Source organism: Manis javanica, chromosome 1 (genome assembly GCF_040802235.1).
Source record: "Manis javanica isolate MJ-LG chromosome 1, MJ_LKY, whole genome shotgun sequence".
In the NCBI taxonomy this organism is placed as follows: domain Eukaryota; kingdom Metazoa; phylum Chordata; class Mammalia; order Pholidota; family Manidae; genus Manis; species Manis javanica.
Window position 1 is genome coordinate 138,894,779 of NC_133156.1, and position 21,479 is coordinate 138,916,257.

The 21,479-nt window shown below is 43.7% G+C and overlaps 1 protein-coding gene across 3 annotated transcripts in view; it reads right to left on the reverse strand.

The window, feature by feature from the left end:
• The window catches only part of FBXL7 (F-box and leucine rich repeat protein 7), a 381,821-nt gene that overhangs the window by 264,032 nt on the left and 96,310 nt on the right, over positions 1-21,479 (reverse strand). The window contains exons 1-2 of one of the 3 annotated variants that reach the window (XM_073237716.1): positions 3,683-3,852; positions 1,101-1,190 (exon numbers count right to left, since the gene is read on the reverse strand). The exons of 1 other annotated variant lie outside the window; for it this stretch is intronic. Coding sequence is in view for 1 of the 2 variants with exons in the window: in XM_017666274.3 (XP_017521763.1) it covers positions 1,101-1,190 (90 nt within the window). In the remaining variant the exon portion in view is untranslated. Of the gene's footprint in view, positions 1-1,100; positions 1,191-3,682; positions 3,853-21,479 lie in introns of those variants that run through there. One more of the 3 variants, XM_017666274.3, reaches the window with a different exon arrangement.

Genomic DNA, 21,479 nt, shown 5'->3' on the forward strand with positions numbered 1-21,479 from the left:
CACTAAGGCATTAAACAAAAAGGAATAGAATCCAGCTGTGAAAGCTGTTTGTGTCAGTCTGGGGATAATTAACCCAATGGGAAGATATACACAGCAGAGATAAACCATCAGCATTAATGTACATACAGTAATACAGATCAAGGGCAACCGAACAACTGAGATGACCAACATCAGGCCATGAGCATGCTTCCCAACGCTATAAGCAGGAGAAATTGAGCCTCTGACACAAAGACTGGAAATGTGCTTCCACTATACCCTGTGCACTTTAGGAAAGCAGGCTCTATACAGAATCAGCTGGCACCTTGTGGCGCTTATCAACATAAATGGCACTGATGTCTTACACCAGACCTTCACGCAACCATTACTTCAGAAAGGACTCTTCTTCAGAAAGGAAGTCATTTCTTTGTGTTTCACCTTAAAATAAAAGGAACTGATTCCATAATGTGGTCAACTTCCCACTAAATAACCACCCACCACAATGATTTCCACACTCAAGTAAGCAGTAACTCAAAAGCTCCTCAAATATTGAGAAGCAGCTGAATTCCAACATGTATTACTACAGAGAGTGAAATTCTTTATCAAGAATATCAAGGCAATCAATTACTGTCCTGAGGGACTTGTCACTTACTTGTTACATAATCAAACCTCTTTACCTGCTCCAGAATATTGATTAGTTCACGTTCTACCTATCACCTGACTGACCCTCCCAGTGTCAAAACCCTGGGTCCTAGGTGTGCCTATTTTGAAAGTTCTTGCAGGAACTTCCAGTTGCAGCACAAGGAGGAGTTTACAACCATAATGTTTTCCATACTGGCAAACAAGATATATCATATCCTAAAGGCTTCCCAACAGTCAGCCTGTTACAAAATTATAGCATTTGCCTTAAAATTAACACACTGAAATGCCATCGAAGCAATGTCAGCGAACAATGACAGCAGCACAACAGAAAAGAACTTGGGAAACCTTCTGCCCTCTCATTTTCAGGACTTGCATCTGCTCCCACTCAGCAGAACAGAACTGAGACTCACACATTTTCTTTGTCTTCCAAAAATAGCCAGCACTGTGAAGAGAGGGAAAGAGAATGAAGACCAGATGCCTACCTTCGCTAGTAGCCACATTCTTCTGGGCTTGGGTGGGCGTGTGATCTGTACTGGAACTCACGTCGGATGAGATGCTTGAGCTGCCTTTGCCTAGAGAAACAGGAATGAGCAGGTTTTGAGTTTTGTCATTTCAGAACTGCACCATGCCTTCCACTCTGTCCCATACCAAAGCCATATTGCTTGCTTCCAAGAAAAGAAGCCATACTACCAGAATGGAGTTTATTAGGTGTCTTGCTTTATGCATTAAATATCTGACCCACGTTAGAGTAGAACTAAGACCCTAATATAATACGGCTGGACTATTAACTTAGACACGATTAGAAAACATATGATAACTGAATCTCATTTTGGCATACAAGGGGATAAGAAAGTACATGTGGGAAAGACATTGGCCATATTAGTTTTTTATTTGCAACTGTATCATATACATTTCCTCAGAAAGGACAAAAGCAAATTTAAAAATGAGGCATTACCCAAGGAAATGAGCCTACTGGATCCAAAGAGCTGTATAACCTTAAAAAACAAATTCCCTGATTTAATAGGTGTTCTTTAAAAACCATAACAAAGCAAAGAAAAAAACTACCTTTTTCTAATGCAGTATTTCTCAACTGGGGGTGATTTTTCCCCCAAGGGGACATTTGGCAAAGTCTGGTATCATTTTTAGCTGTCACAACTGGTAAGGGATTGCTGCTGACATTCAGTAGAGGCCAGGGGTGCTGCAGAACACACGACAATGCACAGGACAGGACCCCCCCGACAAGAATTACCCAACCCAGAATTATCCAGGCCCAAACGTTCACAGGGCCAAGGCTGAGAAAACTGGTCTGAAAGATACTACCTTGGCGAAAAGCTGAGTTTCTACTCTTCTCACTTTTAATATGAACATACACATTAATATTGCTAACGTTCTCCAAACGTCACAGGAGAGTCTACAAATACGATCCATGCTCACTGCCTTGGGAGGAAAGTGTCCATGGCCGTGATGAGTAGAATTCTAAGAGGGTGAATTATCTTTTCAGAACCGCTGTAGACTGTGTCCCCTCAAATTCATATCTTAAAACGTAATCCTCAGTGTAATTGTATTAGGGGTGATTAGCCTATGGTAGGGGATTAGCTCATAAGGGTGGAGTGCTCAAGAATGGAATGAGAGCCCTTACAGAAGAGACCCCACAGAACTCCTCTGCCCCTTCCACCATTCAGGGACACAGGGAAGACACAATAGTCTATGAACTAGAAATCTCACCTTGATCTTGGACTTTTCAGCCCCTAGCACTGTTGACAATTTCTGTTGCTATAAGCCTCCCAGATCTGTGGTATTTTGTTGCAGCAGCCTGAACAGGCTAAGTCACCATCCAAGCCCTTGGTAATCTGTTCCCTTTGAGTGTGGGCAGAACCTATAACTCACCTTGAAGCAAAACATGGCAACGGTGGGGAACGTTGCAGAACTCTCTAATGAGCTGACTTTCATCAAAAGGGAGATTATCTTGGCTGGACCTGACCTAAATAAGTACCTTTCAAGAGTCTAGGGGACAAAGACCCTTCTGGCTGGCCTTGAAGAAGCAAGTCACCTTGAGTTCTACATTTTGGAAAGCAGTGAATCTGCCCAACACCCATGAGAGCAGGGAAGAGGACCCAAACCTCTGCTGAGAGCAAGCCAGGGCCAACAGCTTGGTTAGAGTTCTGAAACCCTTAACAAAACCCCCAGCTCAGGCATGCCCAGAATGCTGACCCAGGAACCTGTAAGGTAAGAAAGGTGCCTTGGGATAGGTGCTGCTGAACCTGCGGCAATCTTTTATGTGGCAAGAGAAAGCTAATCAACCAATCCTATCACAAATGAACTCTTTCTGCTCTGCAAGTTATGATGCAGCTGAAAAACACTTCTGTCTACCCAATGGGTTTCATCCCAGTACAAGTTCACAATGGATTAAGACTGAAAAATTACAATAGAACACTTTTGAGGTGAAAGGGTTTATACCCAACTTTATCCCCACAGTGGCAGGTCAATCACTAGAAATCCATCCACTCAGAGCGAGTCTGCAGGCAGCAAACCGGTCTCTGCCTCTGGGCCTCTCTGCCCCTGCAGCCATCTCAGTCTCTGTCCTTGGAGCTGCCACCACTCTAGTCTCTGCTCTCCTGCAGCCGTGCAGCAGCTGTGCCACCATGTCACCCAGAGCACTGGGTGGAGCTGTTCATATAGAGTCAATAATAGAGTCAATAATAACATATTGCCCACACATGTTAGTGAGCAAGCCAAGCAGGGCCAGGTGATAATCCTGGCCACAGGAACCTTCACTTCATTCACACTCCACCCCTCCAGGATTTTCGCCTCAATCTACGTGCCCTCAATCTTCCACAATGATCCCTGTGCGAGGAAGCTGGAACACTATAACCGAATTCCATAGTAATAGTAACAACAGAGGCTATGACAATATACAAATAACAAAAATTACAACAAATTATAATAACCCTCAAGCTTGAGGAGTTCCATTGCCACCCACCAAGTGGTCATCCTGGCTGTATTCAAACCAGTTCTACTCAAATGAGTTAACCAAAGGACCATAGGTGGGCCTTACAATACCCACCTCTTCCAGCCTCTCCAGCAGAAAGTCTTGCAGACACACAGGCCAGTCTTGTCACTTTGTCTCTGGCCTCTGCTTCTTTGTCCTCAGTGACCAGAGCCACTGCTCCAGTCTCAGTTCTTGCCACAGCTCCAGTAAGAGTCTGTTTGACTTTCCATCCAATTTCTTTCTGTCTGCTCCTGCCTTTATCAAATCAACCCACATCTGGGTCCTCGTGACCTTCACTGAGCCCTTTAAATTCTTCCTTGGAGGAGCAGACGGCATTTCCTTTTGTGCTTTTATTGCTTGAGCCTGGAGACAGGAGCAGAGCATAGAGTTCTCCATCCCCTGGGGAGGAGGCTGCACCTCTCCTGGAGGAAACCGCAGTTGCCAAGCCTTTTTCTTTTGGGTTTTCCACCAGCTTTCATCTGGGTGGGGTTTCAACCAAGGAGAGGCTGATGCCTCTGGCACTGGCCGGTCCTACACCCCCACCTTTTCGTCAAACCTCCTCTCCTCCATTTCTGGGGCTGACGGCTCCACTACATCTTTCACCTGCCCTATGGCATGTGGCAGCCTGCACTCTCGTGCTGCTTCTTCTCAGGCTGCTGCTCCTTCTCGTGCTGCTTCCTCTCGAGCCACCACATTCTTTACCATTTCCACAGCACCTCGTAGTGATGCCATTTCAGTCATCAACAAATTTTTTACCTCCTCAATGGCACCTCACAGCTCACACTCTCGTGCTGCCTCCTCTCGTGCTTTTTGCAGGAAGACGTCTTTTTCCCTTATGGCCTTCCTCAATATTGTGGAAAAAAAAAACTCCCCACTGTTTCTGCTGCTCATGGGCACTCTGTTTCTCTAAGGAATTCCCTATTTTGCTGAGGGCCAACTTTACTGTCTCATGTACTGCCTCCACCCCTTCCCAGTCTTGGGGTGGGGCCCAGTCCTCCAGGAGGCAGGCCACATTGAACCACATGTCCACTGGAGGACACTCGAATGTCTCCCCATCCATAGAGGCAGCCTGTGGAAACACTCCTTCCATGAGGGCAGCCTGTTCTGTTCCTCAGTCAACCATGACTCCTGCTAACTGTTGCCAACTGTCTTGCCAATGGGTTTCAGCCCTGGGCAAGTTCACTATGAATTCAGTGAGAAGAAGGCATGACAATGGACTGCTCTTGGGGTGAAAGGGTTTATACCCAACTTCATTCCCACGGTGGCAGGTCAATCACTAGAATGAGTCTGCATGCAGCAAGCCAGTCTCTGCCTCTGGGCCTCACCATCCCCACAGCCGTCTCAGTCTCTGTCCTTGATGCTGCCACCACTCCAGTCTCTGCTCTCCTGCAGCCTTGCAGCCCAGAGCACTGATTGGAGCTCTCTATATAGAGTCAATAACAATGTATTGCTCACATGTGCATAGTGAGTTAGCCGACCAGGGCCAGGTGAGAATCCTGCCCACAGGAACCTTCACTTTATCCACAACTTCCCCATCAGTCTTCCTTGTGCAGCGGTATGTACCCCAATTAGGTGAAGTGAGCTTGCAGTCTAAATAAAGAGTAGAAAAGCGCTAATGGGCCAAGATGCCTTATAAGGAGCTTCAGTGATTGGTTTGTAGATGTGGTGAGTAATGGAACAATCCAAGTTTGTGGGGGGCAGCACCTGAGCAGGGAAGGCAAATGGCTATTTGCTTCCTCTCACCACTGACCATTCGCACCTGCTCCCTCAGAGTTAGCTGGGACAGTGCAGTCAGTCTCCATTCATTTGCACCTGGCCCACCTTCACAGCCTGGCAGGGAACTACCTCATGCTGTTCCCCTTCAGAAGGGGTTGACATGGTGGACCAGGCAACTAGTTAGAAGCACGTCAACCTGGGCTCTGACCTCAGTCTGCTGCTCCCTTGCTTTTTGACCCTGGACATTCGCTTTTCTGCTGAGAAGCTCAGTGTCCACCTATGGCAGGGGAGATGGCTGGACACAGTGACTCTTAGCAGCTCAAAGTGTCCAATTCTGAGTCCATTACAGTACTCCTCAAGGCTGAGTAATGCAAACATACCATTTAATATGGCACAAAGCATTATTTTGCACCAGTAATACACAGACTTTTATTAGTTTTAGTATATTATTACTTAGCAATGCACAAATGGAATAAAAGAAATAAACTTCACATGCTTCAACTCCACCTGGTCAAGAATAAGATGAAAACAAAATAACAAATTGTACACAGAAACAATAAAGCCCACAAAAATTCAAATTAACAGCACTAATTTAATGTGGTAGATCATGCTATTTTGCCGAGATTAAATTGCCTTTCAAAACATAAATACAGTACCAGCTGCCAAAGCCAATGTCCCAGTTTGGGCATGTCTGTGGTACCCTGGCCCTGTGAGGACTCAGCCTGCCCACCAGCTTCCTCCTATAACAGGATGACATACTATTTGGCCTTCACTTGGTCTGACTTTTTAAAGTCTGTTCTTCTTATTCATTATCATTCAAGTTTTCTGAGGCTTCTCTTCTTTTATTCTTTATCAGCCCATAACCATGGAAGCAGAGTTCTTTCCTTAAAAGACAGGTACAAACCTAGACAATGATATCTTGTGGCAGGACTCTGTAATAAAGGGGAACCAGTATGCAATTACTTATTATTTTTAAGATTATCAAAATGAAAGCACAAAATAAAATAACAAACAGAGGTGAAAACATGTATGCAAACCCCTCAAGAGGACCACAAACTACAATTTTAAGAGATGCTGGTCCACATGTGTAGTGAGCTGGCCGGCCGGGGCCGGGTGAGAGTACTGGCCACAGGAACCTTCATTGTATCCCCAGGGTCCCACAGAAGGAAGCCCTCGGTGACAGGCCCTTCGCCTCCTCCCCCAGGCCTCTCAGCCTCTGTCCCCCTCCTCTTCTCTTCTGCTCCCCGGTCTCCAACTTCTCTCTGGAGCCACCTGCTCACTCTCTTCCAGCCCTTCCAGGAATTCCCTCAGACCTGCTATGGATGAAATGGAGGCTCCTGTGGCCAGGATTCTCACCTGGCCCTGGTGGACTGGCTCACTGCACACCTGTGGGCGATACATGGCTGTTGACTCTATAGAAAGAGCTCTGCCCAGTACTCTGGGCACTACATGGTGGCAGGGCTGCAGGGCTGCAGGAGAGCAGAGCAGAGACTGGAGTGGTGGCAGTGCTGAGGACAGAGGCCCAGAGGACAGCTGTGAGGATAGAGGGGCCCAGAGGACGGCTGTGAGGACAGAGAGGCCTAGAGGCACAGACTGGCTTGCTGCGTACAAACTCGCTCTGAGTGGGTGGGATTCTAGTGACTGACCTGCCACCTGGAAATAAAGTTGGGTATAACCCTTTCACCCCCACCAAAAAAAAAGAGATGCTGGTCAATGAAGGAAGGACAGATTAGGGAAACAAATTATGTCATCAGTGATATTTATAGTAATAGCTTCCATTGACTATGTATGTGTGTTGTGTACTCCAGCAAACATTTTAGATGCTTCATCAAATATTCACTATGCCCTATGGCTGTATTCTTCAATCATTTTTTCATTGTTGCCTGCCTCCAAGGAAACTTTTTGGACATTTTTCCCCTAATCATTCCCCAAATGAAACTGTCATACCACAGATATTCTGTATTATCTGTTACATGCTGTATGCATACATCTGCTTTTTTACATAAAGCAAAAAGAATTTTTATCCCCAAGAACCAACTTTTGTCCCTTTAGGGGTAATATCACCCTCACTGAGAATTTATGCCCTTTGATAAGTAAAACATTTTCAAACATCTGAGTATTTAATGAATTAAGTAATCAAGGAAAGACAGATAAGAGAGACATAAATACAGTCCATTCTTATTATTCATGGCAGTTATGTTCTATAAAGTCACTCCCAACTTGGATCAGACAATGCAAAACCTCATGCTCCAAAGGGAAAGAAAGGATTAGGTGTCTGAGAGCCTCTGGTCACAACGCTTTCATCAATTCACCAGTACAAAACCCTGCTTTATGTGTGTTTCTTTTTAAACCCACTTCATTTAATATATGACATTGATTCATTAATGTTGAACTCAAGACCAACAGCACTGTAACTAAGCTTATATGATGCTTACTTAGCACACGTCAGGCACCTCACAGACTACCTGCACTTAGGAATACTAGACAGCTCTTCAGTGGTAGCTTAGGGGCCACTTTAAATAGTGGAATTAGCAATAAAAGCAAAAAATACACGAAAAACACAGTACAAAACAGACCTTAAGGCTACTTACAATATGAGAGCTAAAACAAGAAGGCCAAGCATCCTCTGCTCAGACTCAGCTGGGAATGCACACTCTGGTGACTCAAATTTTTTACCACTCTGCTCATGTCTACAAATCACCGTGGAAGCAGCACAAGCACGGATTTGGGGTTACGTATAAATCTTAGCAAGTGGGCAAATTTCACAAAAATGGGATCCACATTTAGTGAGGATCGACTATAGATCATCTTGTATTAATACATTTCACAGCTGGTAACCAGCACACGTGTGTGGACTGCGGCCTGTGCTGGATGTTCAGGAGGCCAGAGCCTGTATCCAGATTTGCCATTTACAAGTGTTGGCAAATTGATAATTTATTAATTCATGGTATATAAAACTGTTTTAGTTTTTCAACTATGTACAGGCTAAGGGGGGATCAATTCCTGCCTCATAGGATTGTTTTGAGAATTAAGTAAAATGATTCAGATTGGCACTTAGGAAACACTCAATAAGCTGTAGAACAATGGGGTTCCTCTTTTGGATACTGTTAAAAGTGTTCTTCTCTGCCATGCTTCTCGAAGCATAATCATCTCCCCTGTGAGTTCAAACAGACGGGGAGAAGGTGTATGTGTCAGGGAAGGGAGAGGCTTACAGGAGAAATGTTACAGAAGGAGCTCAGAAACAAAAAACAAGGTGATGCTCGGCTTCTAACAGTCAAAACCGGAAATCGGCAGAATGACAATTTTTTCAAGCCAAGCTATTATTGTCTTAGGAATGGGCTGCCTACATTTTCTCACATTCAAACAATGTTTGATTAAATAACTTAATAGTATACCCTGGCCAGATTGACACAAAAAACTGTCCTCACAGTATCAGACCCACATGAATTTAAATTTCCTATCTCCACCTCCAAGCAACATGCCCAGGAGAAAATCTCTCAAACTCTCGAAATGTCACTGTCTTCACCCACAAAATAGGGATAAAAACAAAAAACCAGCTACCTATTTCCTCTAATAAAAATGGGGAAATTGCACCCACCTTTCAGGGTTTGGGGGAGGCTGCTATGAGGAATAAATGAGCTGTGCCTTGTAAGACATTCAATCATATCCCATCCTGTGGTTGTTTAATAATTGACCCGTTTATCAAACTTCAGTTTGCATCAGGAAACAAAAAATGCAATTTAAAACACCAATTACAATTTTACTGTTATGTATGTAAAATAGTAAATATTATATATGCATGTAAACTAAATTATACACATATTTTATATATCTAGCAAACCCCCCAGCAGGTTGACAATTCTGCTCTCTACCTAACTGCTTTACCTACATGAAATTTAACTTCCTCCCAAGTGGGATGAAGGCTCAAATGAGGACAACTGAACAACAATTAGGTATCAAATACAAATAAACATCAAAGCCAGTGAAGACTAATGCACTGAGGTTGGTAAATGTTACCTGTTTAGACAGATCAATATGTGCACGTATAATTCTGAATAATAGTATGGACCAATTGGTTGGCAGATTGACCATTTTAGTCACTTGGAACGCACTGTTTCCCAGAATGTTAGCAGAAGAATGTGCTGGTCCTTATTCCAATGCTATCTGCCTGCTGTTAGCGTATGCCACAGTTTCCCAGGGTCTGAAGAGAAAGGACATGTTAATTAAATGAGATCCTATTAGACAGGGATTCTAAGTCTCTTTTCATTTAACAATCCCCTTAACGTAAAATTGCAAAACTAAGTTTCTCCTCTCTTCTCATCTTCACATCCCCAGTACCCTGGTTGATTTTGTAAATGCAGACATTTAAAACAAGACTGTCAGATATTCCATTGTGATTTATTGATAACATGAGGAAGGAAAAGTTGGGATAGAAAGATGAATTGATACATGACAAAAAGATGAATCAATGGGTCCTTTGATATCTAACATTCTTAAGAGTCCAAGAAATCCCTTGCAAAACTGATTCCTTATACCAATTCCACATTATATGCATTTAATTCTTTCCTGTGGATTCAGCCAGAGACCTCTGATACGAAATCCACCAACAAGCATGTAGGCCCATGAGAGCAGCTTTAGCCCCTTATTTCCTGTTTCTCTCAGGTTAGCTTGTTTTCAAACTGCTCTTGGCATACCATGAGAGCCTTATTTAATATGAAATGTCTATACCAAAGGAAAGAGAATTTTTTTCAATATCTCAGATAGATCAGGGTGGTGGTGGGTCATATTTATGTGCTGAATTCACTGTTATTTTCCTGGTTGTTATCTTGAGATAGTTTCTTATCTTCTTTGATCCACAGTTCAAATGTCCCTACATAGAGAATAATAGTATGAGTTATCTCAAAGAATGATCTGGCTTAATCTCTGGCCCAGGTGCTTATTAGTTTGTGGAAAGAAAGTGATATTGTGAAAGCTTATTAGCTCTTTTAGGCAAAGGGGGAGCAATTTAATAGGTAAGGACTCCGAAGCCAGGGGCCTTGAAGCCTAGTGAATAAGGAGCAACCTAGTCCTGAGCACCCTGCTCTACTTCACTGTGAGCGGAAAACAGTAGCCAGTATTCTTTGTTTTTGCTTCCCTATTCTCCTCTCCAGGAGAAGATTGGAGACAGGGGCGAAGTGCGAAGAGAGGAAACTAAATGGAAAGGAATCTTAGTCCTGGTTTTTTCCTTTCAAGCCATTTAATGTCCTAACTGGTACTTTCTATACTCCAGTTTGCTAAAGCATCCAACAAGCAACCTCAGGGCCAATATGCAGGATATGCATCTGTAACGGGGGCAGTCCACGGTGGAACTAGGAAACAAGCAACTTAAGGGAGCACAACTTCCTGGCCAGATAGTGTGCTGGGCCCTTCCCTGGACAGGCTCTGTTCTTATGGGTTTATGGCCAGACTGAGAAAAGCCAAGGACATTTTCAGTATTTGTTTCATTGCGAAGAGATGTGGTCACCACTCAAACACAAGACCTGGTTCAGAGTGGTGGTCTATGACTTAAAAAATATGCATAACATAAAACTTGCCATTTTAACAATACAATTTAGTAGCATTAACTACATTCACAGTTTTGTGCAACCATCACTAATATTTCCAAAACTTTTTCATTACCTCACACAGAAATCCTGTACCCATTAAGTAGTAATTCCCTATTCCTCTCTTCCCAAGCCCCTGATAACCTCTAATCTGCTTTCTGTCTCTGTGAATTAGCCCATTCTAGATATGTAAGTGCAATCATAGCGTATTTGTCCTTGTGTCTTGCTTATATCACTTGGCCGAATGTTTTCAAGATTCATCCAGATTTTAGCATGTATTAATACTTCATTCCTTTTTATGGCTGAGTAATATTCCACTGTGTGTGCCTCCCACGTTTTGTTTATTCATTCATTTACTGATGTGTACTTGGTGTCTTTCCACCTTTCAGCTATTGTGGATAATGCTGGAATGATGGGATGCTGACTTTGACTGCTTGTGGTTTTTAAATTTCAAACTTCTAGTGCTTGTTGTTTCCAGCTGAAATCAGATCCTAAGAGCTGTGGCTAGAGCAGACAAACAAAGTACACAGAGTTCTTCCAGGAGAGAAACTGGGACAACCCCACTGCTGTGTCAGCAACTCCACCAATTCCATTTGCAACCTGGCTGCAGTCCCTCTGGGATGGGTAGAAAGCTGGATGCTAATGGAATAGGATGTAAAGAAAGGACTCCTCAAAGAACTAACTGTGTTACCTACAGGCAGGGCTGGATGGCCAGTGCTGCAGGCTGCATGAATCTAGAACAGCAGACCAGCACACACCACAGATGCTAACGGAGCAGACACTGGGCTCTGGGGTCTGGTCTTCCATGTGCTGCACAGCTCTGCTCTTCCAAGACCCGCACGGCTTTCACTGCAGAGCAGCCAGCATGGGATCTTTCCCTTCCCCCCTGTGTGGGAACTGTCCATGTTCTCGTCAGGGAAGGCCAGAGCTTCAGCTTCAAATAAGACAGTGCATGAGAGGGAAACCTCCAAAACCACACAAGCAAAACCATGACATGAAAAGCAAGCCCATGGCTTAACCACACATGACCTAAAGAATCTAATCATTGAAGAAGCCAAAGGGTAAAAGGAGAAAGAATTAAATAGAAACAATTGAAGTTAATCAGCAATCATCCCACATCCTAATGCCACTCCCTTTGTCTTGGTGGAGAAAGAAGGTATACTGAGACAAAAATCTCAATTAAAACTAACCTGCATCACTCCTGGGGGCTCTGATTACTAAAAGAATAAGAAAGGGACATGATTTCCACACAGCCCTCTTAAACAATCCACGGCAGGCAGCAGGATGGCCACAAGTCTGCCCGAGCAAAGCCCAAGGTGCCTGGAGGGCAAAGAGCCAGGCTGCCAGGAGTGAGTCTTGGCTTTGCCATTAACCAGCTGGCTGCACCTGAGGAAGTGCCCTTACTTTCTGAGTAAGTAAAATGGAGTTTTGGTAAATAGAAACTCATTTCTCCATCTGTAAAATGGAGTATTGGTAAATAGAAACTCATAGGACAGCTATGAGAATAAAACAAAGTCAGTCAATTGCTTATCATGACATACACATAATAGATACTTAGTAAATATTAATATATGACTATTGGGTAAGAGATATGAATATTATGAATCATCCCTATCAGCATCCTAATCAATAATTCAATTTAATTCAACAACTACATGCTAAATCTACTGCATGCAAGGGGTTATGATTAGCACCAACACAAGCAAGACACAGTCCATATTAGGTTGGGGAGGTAAACCACAGACACATGAACAGAATTAAACATAAATGCAATATGGTTAAGTTTCTCAATCAGATCTTTAAGTGATAAACCCAAATACTATTTGATTCTCAAAATTTAATTCCTTTTCTTTATAATGATGTTAAAAATATGTAGGTTGATTAAAATCAATCATGTCTGTCTTCTCCACTGGATCCTCAGCTCCATGAGGTTAGGTTCCAAACCTGCTCCGTTCACTGCTATAACCCCTAAAGCAAGCACTGCACTTGGCATATTATGGGCACTCAGTACAGATGTGTTAAATGAGTCAGCATAAGAGTGAATCCTGACTGAGTGAATAAACTAGGGATTTATTTCTAATGAAACAATCCTGTTCCTGTAGCATTCCCTAATAAGCACTATCCCTTCCTTACAGACACTACTCAAATTATGTTACCCCAAAAGAGTCTTCACACAATGGCTATATGTTGAGCATGTAAAACAGAACCTACACAATTCATACAGGTTCCCAGTGGTGACATACTATATTGTTCTCTTTACTAGATTCCTAGGGCTGCTGTAACAAGTTTCCATTGACTGTATGGTTTAAAATAAAAGAAATATATGGTCTCACAGTCTCGGGAGCACAGTCTGAAATCAAGGTGCACACAGGGTCAAGCTCTCTTCTAGAGCTCTGGAGAGAACTATTTGGCACCTGTCTCCCAGCTTCTAGTGGTGGCTGGCAATCCCTGGCATCCCCTAGTTTGTGGCAGTGTAATCCCAATCCCTTTCCCAGCTGTCATGTGGCTGTCTGCCTCTGTGAGTGTCTGTGTCCCTTCTCATAAGGACACCACTCAGGGTGGATGACAGACCCACCCTATTCCACTGTGCCCTCATCTTAACTAAGTGCATCTGCAATGTCCCTATTTCCAAATAAGGTCACATTCTGATGTTCAGGAAGGATGTGACTGGAGGGTGGGGGCACTATTCAACCCGGAAAATACTCCAACACCATTTTCTGCAGAACTAAACAAAAATCAGAAAATTCCACCCTTAGTCTATCATCTAAGCATTTACTGAATTCTCACTGCAGAGCAGTGTTATTGGGGGTGCGGGGCAGGGGAAGCAAGCTCAGCAAGTAAGATCTAAGGCATCATGGAATGTAGGAAGTCCTAAAAGATTCTCCCAGCTCATGGAAAAGCAAGCACTTGGCACACCATAGTGGGTGGTTTTAAGTTGAAAAGGCCAGGCGGTATTTCACTAAAGGCAGCCAGGCAGAGCCTTCCAAGCCTCACACCCACCTACGGGACTTCAGGCAATTCTGCACAAGTTAACCCAGATGTCAGCTGACACAGACAGATGCTGCGGCTGCTGACAGATGGTGCTTCACAGCTGGGCTTCTGAGCAGAGTAATGAGGGGATCAGACCACGGACCCGCAAAAGGCTACATGAATCAGCACAAGAATTCCTATTGTATGCTAAGCCATTCAAAAGACATTTTTATGCCAATAGCAACATTACTACAATTTGTACTAATGATTTTCCTCCAGAGTTCTGAAGGGTTGCAGTGGCCCAAATATCACAAGAAGACTGTGCCTTGTTTAACCCGACATACAAGGGAATACAACAGTTCTTTCTGAAGTTCAATGCTGTTTCAGTGTGATCTGGGAGCAGCTTCAAAGCCATGTGTTCATTTCCTGGCTCTAGAGCCTTGAGTGTAAATAAACTCATAATTCACTCATTCACTCACTCATTGCTTCATTCAACATCCCATGTGCCAGATACCATGTTAGTCACAGTCCCATGATCAAGACATTCTGGTGGCACAGGTAACTTTACTTCAGGATCATGAGGGCAGGAAAAGAGTGGAGACAACACCAACCCCACGGTTCAACAGGGCAGGTAGTAAAGGGACAAGCAGTGATATCCTCTGAGTCTTTGTGGCTTTAGTGGCTCAACCCCAAGTTGATTTCTCAACTGAAATCAGTTGCAGAGCTTTATACCCTATGGCCACTCATTCATTTTAGTATTTTTATACAGAGCACATCCATAGGTATTTACCTTAATTATCAGCAGTGATGAATTAAGTTGGTGGAAATTCTGAATAATAAATTCTTATAAGGTGGGGATTGGCTTAAACATGGCAGATTGAGAGGTGAGATAGAAGTCCCCTCCCCAAAACACATATATTATGAAAATATAGCAAATATAACTAATCCTGAAAGACGAACAGGAAAGAATGCTGCAACAGACTGCCTACATCTGGGGAAAGAGCAGACCTCACAGAAAAGAGTAAAGTATGAAAGCTGTGATCCAGTGGGACCCAAACTCATCCCCCCACCCCAGCTCAATGGTGGGAGGAAGAGAAACAGAGTGTGGAGACAGTGGAGATCTAGGACAACTGAACACCCATCCCTGGAGATCTGCTCTGGGAGCATGATATACATGACATTGTGCTCTGGAGATTAGTGGGGTTGGAAAGCTAAGACAGGTGGAATATTTGGAGAGACTAAGATTCTAGCTGATTGCAGAAAAAAGGCACCCACAACCACCTGCTCTGGGAAAAAAGAAAGGTGGGCACTCTGAGAGACTTTCAATGGTGAGAGGGCTAGAAAAGAAGCAAGGATTGCACAGAGCTTGCTGCTTAGGAGAAAGAACAGGTGGACAAAATTGTCTGGACACACTTAGCCCAGCAGGTTGGGAACTTTCGGGAGTTACAGGCACTCCACCCCCTGGCTGACAACACAGCTCTGAGGGGGCCACTGTGATAAGCAGCCACGGGCTTCTTCCTCCTGGCTGGCTCACAGACCAGCTGACCCCACAATTGTGCCAGGCCAGCCAGAGGGCAGCCCTGCCTATGGTCACAGCATAGAGGCTGCTCCCTGTGCACCTGGGCCACTGGCCCTAGAAGTGGAGGCACACAGTGCAGCAGGGAAGCAGGAAAGAGCTCTTTCTTCTGGGCAAGCACCAGTGCCACCCACCTGTGAACCCTGTCATCACTCCAGAGGCTGAGCAGCTCCAAAAGTAGATGTCCTGAGCACTAGAGGGTGCTACCTACAAATACAAAACGTCAAAGAAACTGGTACAAACAAAAATCCCACAAACACCAGAAAGGGCCAAGTGAAACTGAACTCACCAATGTTCCTGAAAGAGATTTGAAAATAAAAATCTTAAACATGCTCACAAACCCACAGAAAACTATTCAACACATCAGGGAGGAAATCAAGAAAGAGACAGAAACTTTGAAAACACAGTATCCAAAACAAAACACAGCATGGAGTAATTAAAAAGCATATTAGGATAGGAGAGCCAAGATGGCGGCGTGAGTAGAGCAGTGGAAATCTCCTCCCAAAAACACATAGAGCTATGAAAATATAACAAAGAAAAATCTTCCTAAAATAGAGACCACAGGACACAGGACAACATCCAGACCACATCCACACCTGCAAGAACCCAGCGCCTTGTGAAGGGGGTAAGATACAAGCCCCGGCCCGGCGGGACCCGAGCGCCACTCCCCCTGGCTCCCGGCGGGTGGAGAGAAACCGGAGCGGTTTTTTTTTTTTTTTTTTTTGGCGAGCGCTTTTTGGAAGCCTTAGAGGGACGGGCCCCCGTTGCTGGGGAGGCAGGGTGGCGGGACCAGTGAGGAGGTGCCTGGGAACGGCGCAGGAGGACAAAGAATATCCCGCGTTTCTCCCTGCGAGACCTGGGGGCGGGTGCCTGAGACCGGTGCCTGAGGACGGAGGAGGTCGTGCGTTTTCCCCCATTTTTTTTTTCTCTTTTTGGCGAGCGCTTTTTGGAAGCCTTGAAGGGACGGGGACCCCAGTGCTAGGGAGGCACGGTGGCGGGACTGGTGAGTGGGTGGCTGGGACCGGCGCCTGAGGACAAAGAATATCCCCCGTTTTTCCCTGCGGGAACGGTGGGCAGGTGCCTGAGACCGGCACTTGAGGACAGAGGAAATCGCGTGTTTTTCCCCTTTTTTTTTCTCTTTTCTGCGAGTGCTTTTTGGAAGCCTAAAAGGGACAGGGACCCCGGTGCTAGGGAGGCAGGGCGGCGGGACTGGTGAGCGGGTGCCTGGGACCGGCACCTGAGGACAAAGAATATCCCGCATTTTTCCCTGTGGGACCGGTGGGTGGGTGCCTGAGACCAGCACCTGAGGACGGAAGAAATCGCGCGTTTTCCCCCTTTTTTTTCTCTCTTTTTGCCGAGTGCTTTTTGGAAGCCTTGAAGGGACAGGGACCCCGGTGCTAGGGAGGCAGGGCGGCGGGACTGGTGAGCGGGTGCGTGGGACCAGTGCCTGAGGACAAAGAATATTGAGCGTTCCTTCCCTGCGGGACCGGTGGGTGGGTGCTTTTTGGAAGCCTTGAAAGGACAGGGACCCTGGTGCTAGGGAGACAGGGCAGCAGGAACAGTGAGCGGGTGCCTGGGACCGGCACCTGAGGACAAAAAAAAAAAAAAAAATCGCTTGTTTTTTCCTTTTTTTTCCTTTTTTTTTCTCTTTCTTTCTGTTCCCTCTCTCATTGTTGCTGCTGTTGTTTTGGTTTGGAGAGTGCTTTTTGGAAATCTTAAAGGGGCAGGACAGGTCACTTAGACCAGAAGCAGGGAATCTGGGGATCTCTGGGCACTCTAACCCCCTGGGCAGCAGGGAGCACAGAGACCCCTTACGGAGATAAATAGTCTCCTGGCTGCTCCCCCTCCAACGAGGCTCCACCATTTTGGAGGAACAGCCCCAGCCAGGCCACGCCCACAGCAACAGCGGAGATAAACCCCAAAGCAACTGGGCGGGAAGCAGAAGCCCTGTCTGCGCACAGCTGCCCAGCACAAGCCACTAGAGGTCGCTATTCTCCCAGGAAAAGGCTACAAACCAGCAAGAAGGGAAGCTCTTCCAGCGGTCACTTGTACCAGCTCTGCAAACTATCTCTATCACCATGAAAAGGCAAAACTACAGGCAGACAAAGATCACAGAGACAACACCTGAGAAGGAGACAGACCTAACTAGTCCTCCTGAAAAAGAATTCAAAATAAAAATCATGAACATGCTGACAGAGATGCAGAGAAAAATGCAAGAGCAATGGGATGAGATGCAGAGAAAAATGCAAGAGCAGTGGGATGAGATGCAGAGAAAAATGCAAGAGCAGTGGGATGAAGTCCGGAAGGAGATCACAGATGTCAGGAAAGAGATCACAGAAGTGAAACAATCCCTGGAAGGATTTATAAGCAGAATGGATAAGATGCAAGAGGCCATTGAAGGAATAGAAGCCAGAGAACAGGAACGTATAGAAGCTGACATAGAGAGAGATAAAAGGATCTCCAGGAATGAAACAACACTAAGAGAAATATGTGACCAATACAAAAGGAAAAACATTCGTATTATAGGGATACCAGAAGAGGAAGAAAGAGGAAAAGGGATAGAAAGTGTCTTTGAAGAAATAATTGCTGAAAACTTCCCCAAACTGGGGGAGGAAATAATCGAACAGACCATGGAATTATACAGAACCCCCAACAGAAAGGATCCAAGGAGGACAACACCAAGACACATAATAATTAAAATGGCAAGGATCAAGGACAAGGAAAGAGTTTTAAAGGCAGCTAGAGAGAAAAAGGTCACCTATAAAGGAAAACCAATCAGGCTAACATCAGACTTCTCAACAGAAACCCTACAGGCCAGAAGAGAATGGCATGATATACTTAATGCAATGAAACAGAAGGGCCTTGAACCAAGGATACTGTATCCAGCACGACTATCATTTAAATATGATGGCGGGATCAAACAATTCCCAGACAAGCAAAAGCTGAGGGAATTTGCTTCCCACAAACCACCTTTACAGGGCATCCTACAGGGACTGCTCTAGATGGGAGTACCCCTAAAAAGAGCACAGAACAAAACACACAACATATGAAGAATGGAGGAGGAGGAATAAGAAGGGAGAGACGAAAAGAATCTCCAGACAGTGTATATAACAGCTCAATAAGCGAGCTAAGTTAGGCAGTAAGATACTAAAGAAGCTAACCTTGAACCTTTGGTAACCACGAATCTAAAGCCTGCAATGGCAATAAGTACATATCTTTCAATAGTCACCCTAAATGTAAATGGACTTAATGCACCAATCAAAAGACATAGAGTAATAGAATGGATAAAAAAGCAAGACCCATCTATATGCTGCTTACAAGAAACTCACCTTAAACCCAAAGATAAGCATAGACTAAAAGTCAAGGGATGGAAAAACATATTTCAGGCAAACAACAGTGAGAAGAAAGCAGGGGTTGCAGTACTAATATCAGACAAAATAGACTTCAAAACAAAGAAAGTAACAAGAGATAAAGAAGGCCACTACATAATGATAAAGGGCTCAGTCCAACAAGAGGATATAACCATTCTAAATATATATGCACCTAATACAGGAGCACCAGCATATGTGAAGCAAATACTAACAGAACTAAAGAGGGAAATAGACTGCAATGCATTCATTGTAGGAGACTTCAACACACCACTCACCCCAAAGGATAGATCCACCGGGCAGAAAATAAGTAAAGACACACAGGCACTGAACAACACACTAGAACAGATGGACCTAATAGACATCTATAGAACTCTACATCCAAAAGCAACAGGATATACATTCTTCTCAAGTGCACATGGAACATTCTCCAGAATAGACCACATACTAGCTCACAAAAAGAGCCTCAGTAAATTCCACAATATTGAAATTCTACCAACCAATTTTTCAGACCACAAAGGTATGAAAGTAGAAATAAATTCTACAAAGAAAACAAAAAGGCTCACAAACACATGGAGGCTTAACAACATGCTACTAAATAATCAATGGATCAATGAACAAATCAAAATAGAGATCAAGGAATATATAGAAACAAATGACAACAACAACACTAAGCCCCAACTTCTGTGGGATGCAGCGAAAGCAGTCTTAAGAGGAAAGTATATAGCAATCCAGGCACACTTGAAGAAGGAAGAACAATCCCAAATGAATAGTCTAACATCACAATTATTAAAACTGGAAAAAGAAGAACAAATGAGGCCTAAAGTCAGCAGAAGGAGGGACATAATAAAGATCAGAGAAGAAATAAACAAAATTGAGAAGAATAAAACAATAGCAAAAATCAACGAAACCAAGAGCTGGTTCTTTGAGAAAATAAACAAAATAGATAAGCCTCTAGCCCAACTTATTAAGAGAAAAAGAGAGTCAACACAAATCAACATAATCAGAAATGAGAATGGAAAAATCACGACAGACTCCACAGAAATACAAAGAATTATTAAAGACTACTATGAAAACCTATATGCCAACAAGCTGGAAAACCTAGAAGAAATGGACAACTTCCTAGAAAAATACAACCTCCCAAGACTGACCAAGGAAGAAACACAAAAGTTAAACAAACCAATTACAAGCAAAGAAATTGAAACAGTAATCAAAAAACTACCCAAGAACAAAACCCCGGGGCCGGACGGATTTACCTCGGAATTTTATCAGACACACAGAGAAGACATAATACCCATTCTCCTTAAAGTGTTCCACAAAATAGAAGAAGAGGGAATACTCCCAAACTCATTCTATGAAGCCAACATCACCCTAATACCAAAACCAGGAAAAGACCCCACCAAAAAAGAAAATTACAGACCAATATCCCTGATGAATGTAGATGCAAAAATACTCAATAAAATACTAGCAAACAGAATTCAACAGTATATCAAAAGGATCATACACCATGACCAAGTGGGGTTCATCCCAGGGATGCAAGGATGGTACAACATTCGAAAATCCATCAACATCATCCACCACATCAACAAAAAGAAAGACAAAAACCACATGATCATCTCCATAGATGCTGAAAAAGCATTTGACAAAATTCAACATCCATTCATGATAAAAACTCTCAGCAAAATGGGAATAGAGGGCAAGTACCTCAACATAATAAAGGCCATATATGATAAACCCACAGCCAGCATTATACTGAACAGCGAGAAGCTGAAAGCATTTCCACTGAGATCGGGAACCAGACAGGGATGCCCACTCTCCCCACTGTTATTTAACATAGTACTGGAGGTCCTAGCCACGGCAATCAGACAAAACAAAGAAATACAAGGAATCCAGATTGGTAAAGAAGAAGTTAAACTGTCACTATTTGCAGATGATATGATACTGTACATAAAAAACCCTAAAGACTCCACTCCAAAACTACTAGAACTGATATCGGAATACAGCAAAGTTGCAGGATACAAAATCAACACACAGAAATCTGTAGCTTTCCTATACACTAACAACGAATCAATAGAAAGAGAAATCAGGAAAACAATTCCATTCACCATTGCATCAAAAAGAATAAAATACCTAGGAATAAACCTAACCAAGGAAGTGAAAGACTTATACTCTGAAAACTACAAGTCACTCTTAAGAGAAATTAAAGGGGACACTAATAAATGGAAACTCATCCCATGCTCATGGCTAGGAAGAATTAATATCGTCAAAATGGCCATCCTGCCGAAAGCAATATACAAATTTGATGCAATCCCTCTCAAATTACCAGCAACATTCTTCAATGAATTGGAACAAATAATTCAAAAATTCATATGGAAACACCAAAGACCCCGAATAGCCAAAGCAATCCTGAAAAAGAAGAATAAAGTAGGGGGGATCTCACTCCCCAACTTCAAGCTCTACTACAAAGCCATAGTAATCAAGACAATTTGGTACTGGCACAAGAACAGAGCCACAGACCAGTGGAACAGATTAGAGACCCCAAAAATTAACCCAAACATATATGGTCAATTAATATTTGATAAAGGAGCCATGGACATACAATGGCAAAATGACAGTCTCTTCAACAGATGGTGCTGGCAAAACTGGACAGCTACATGTAG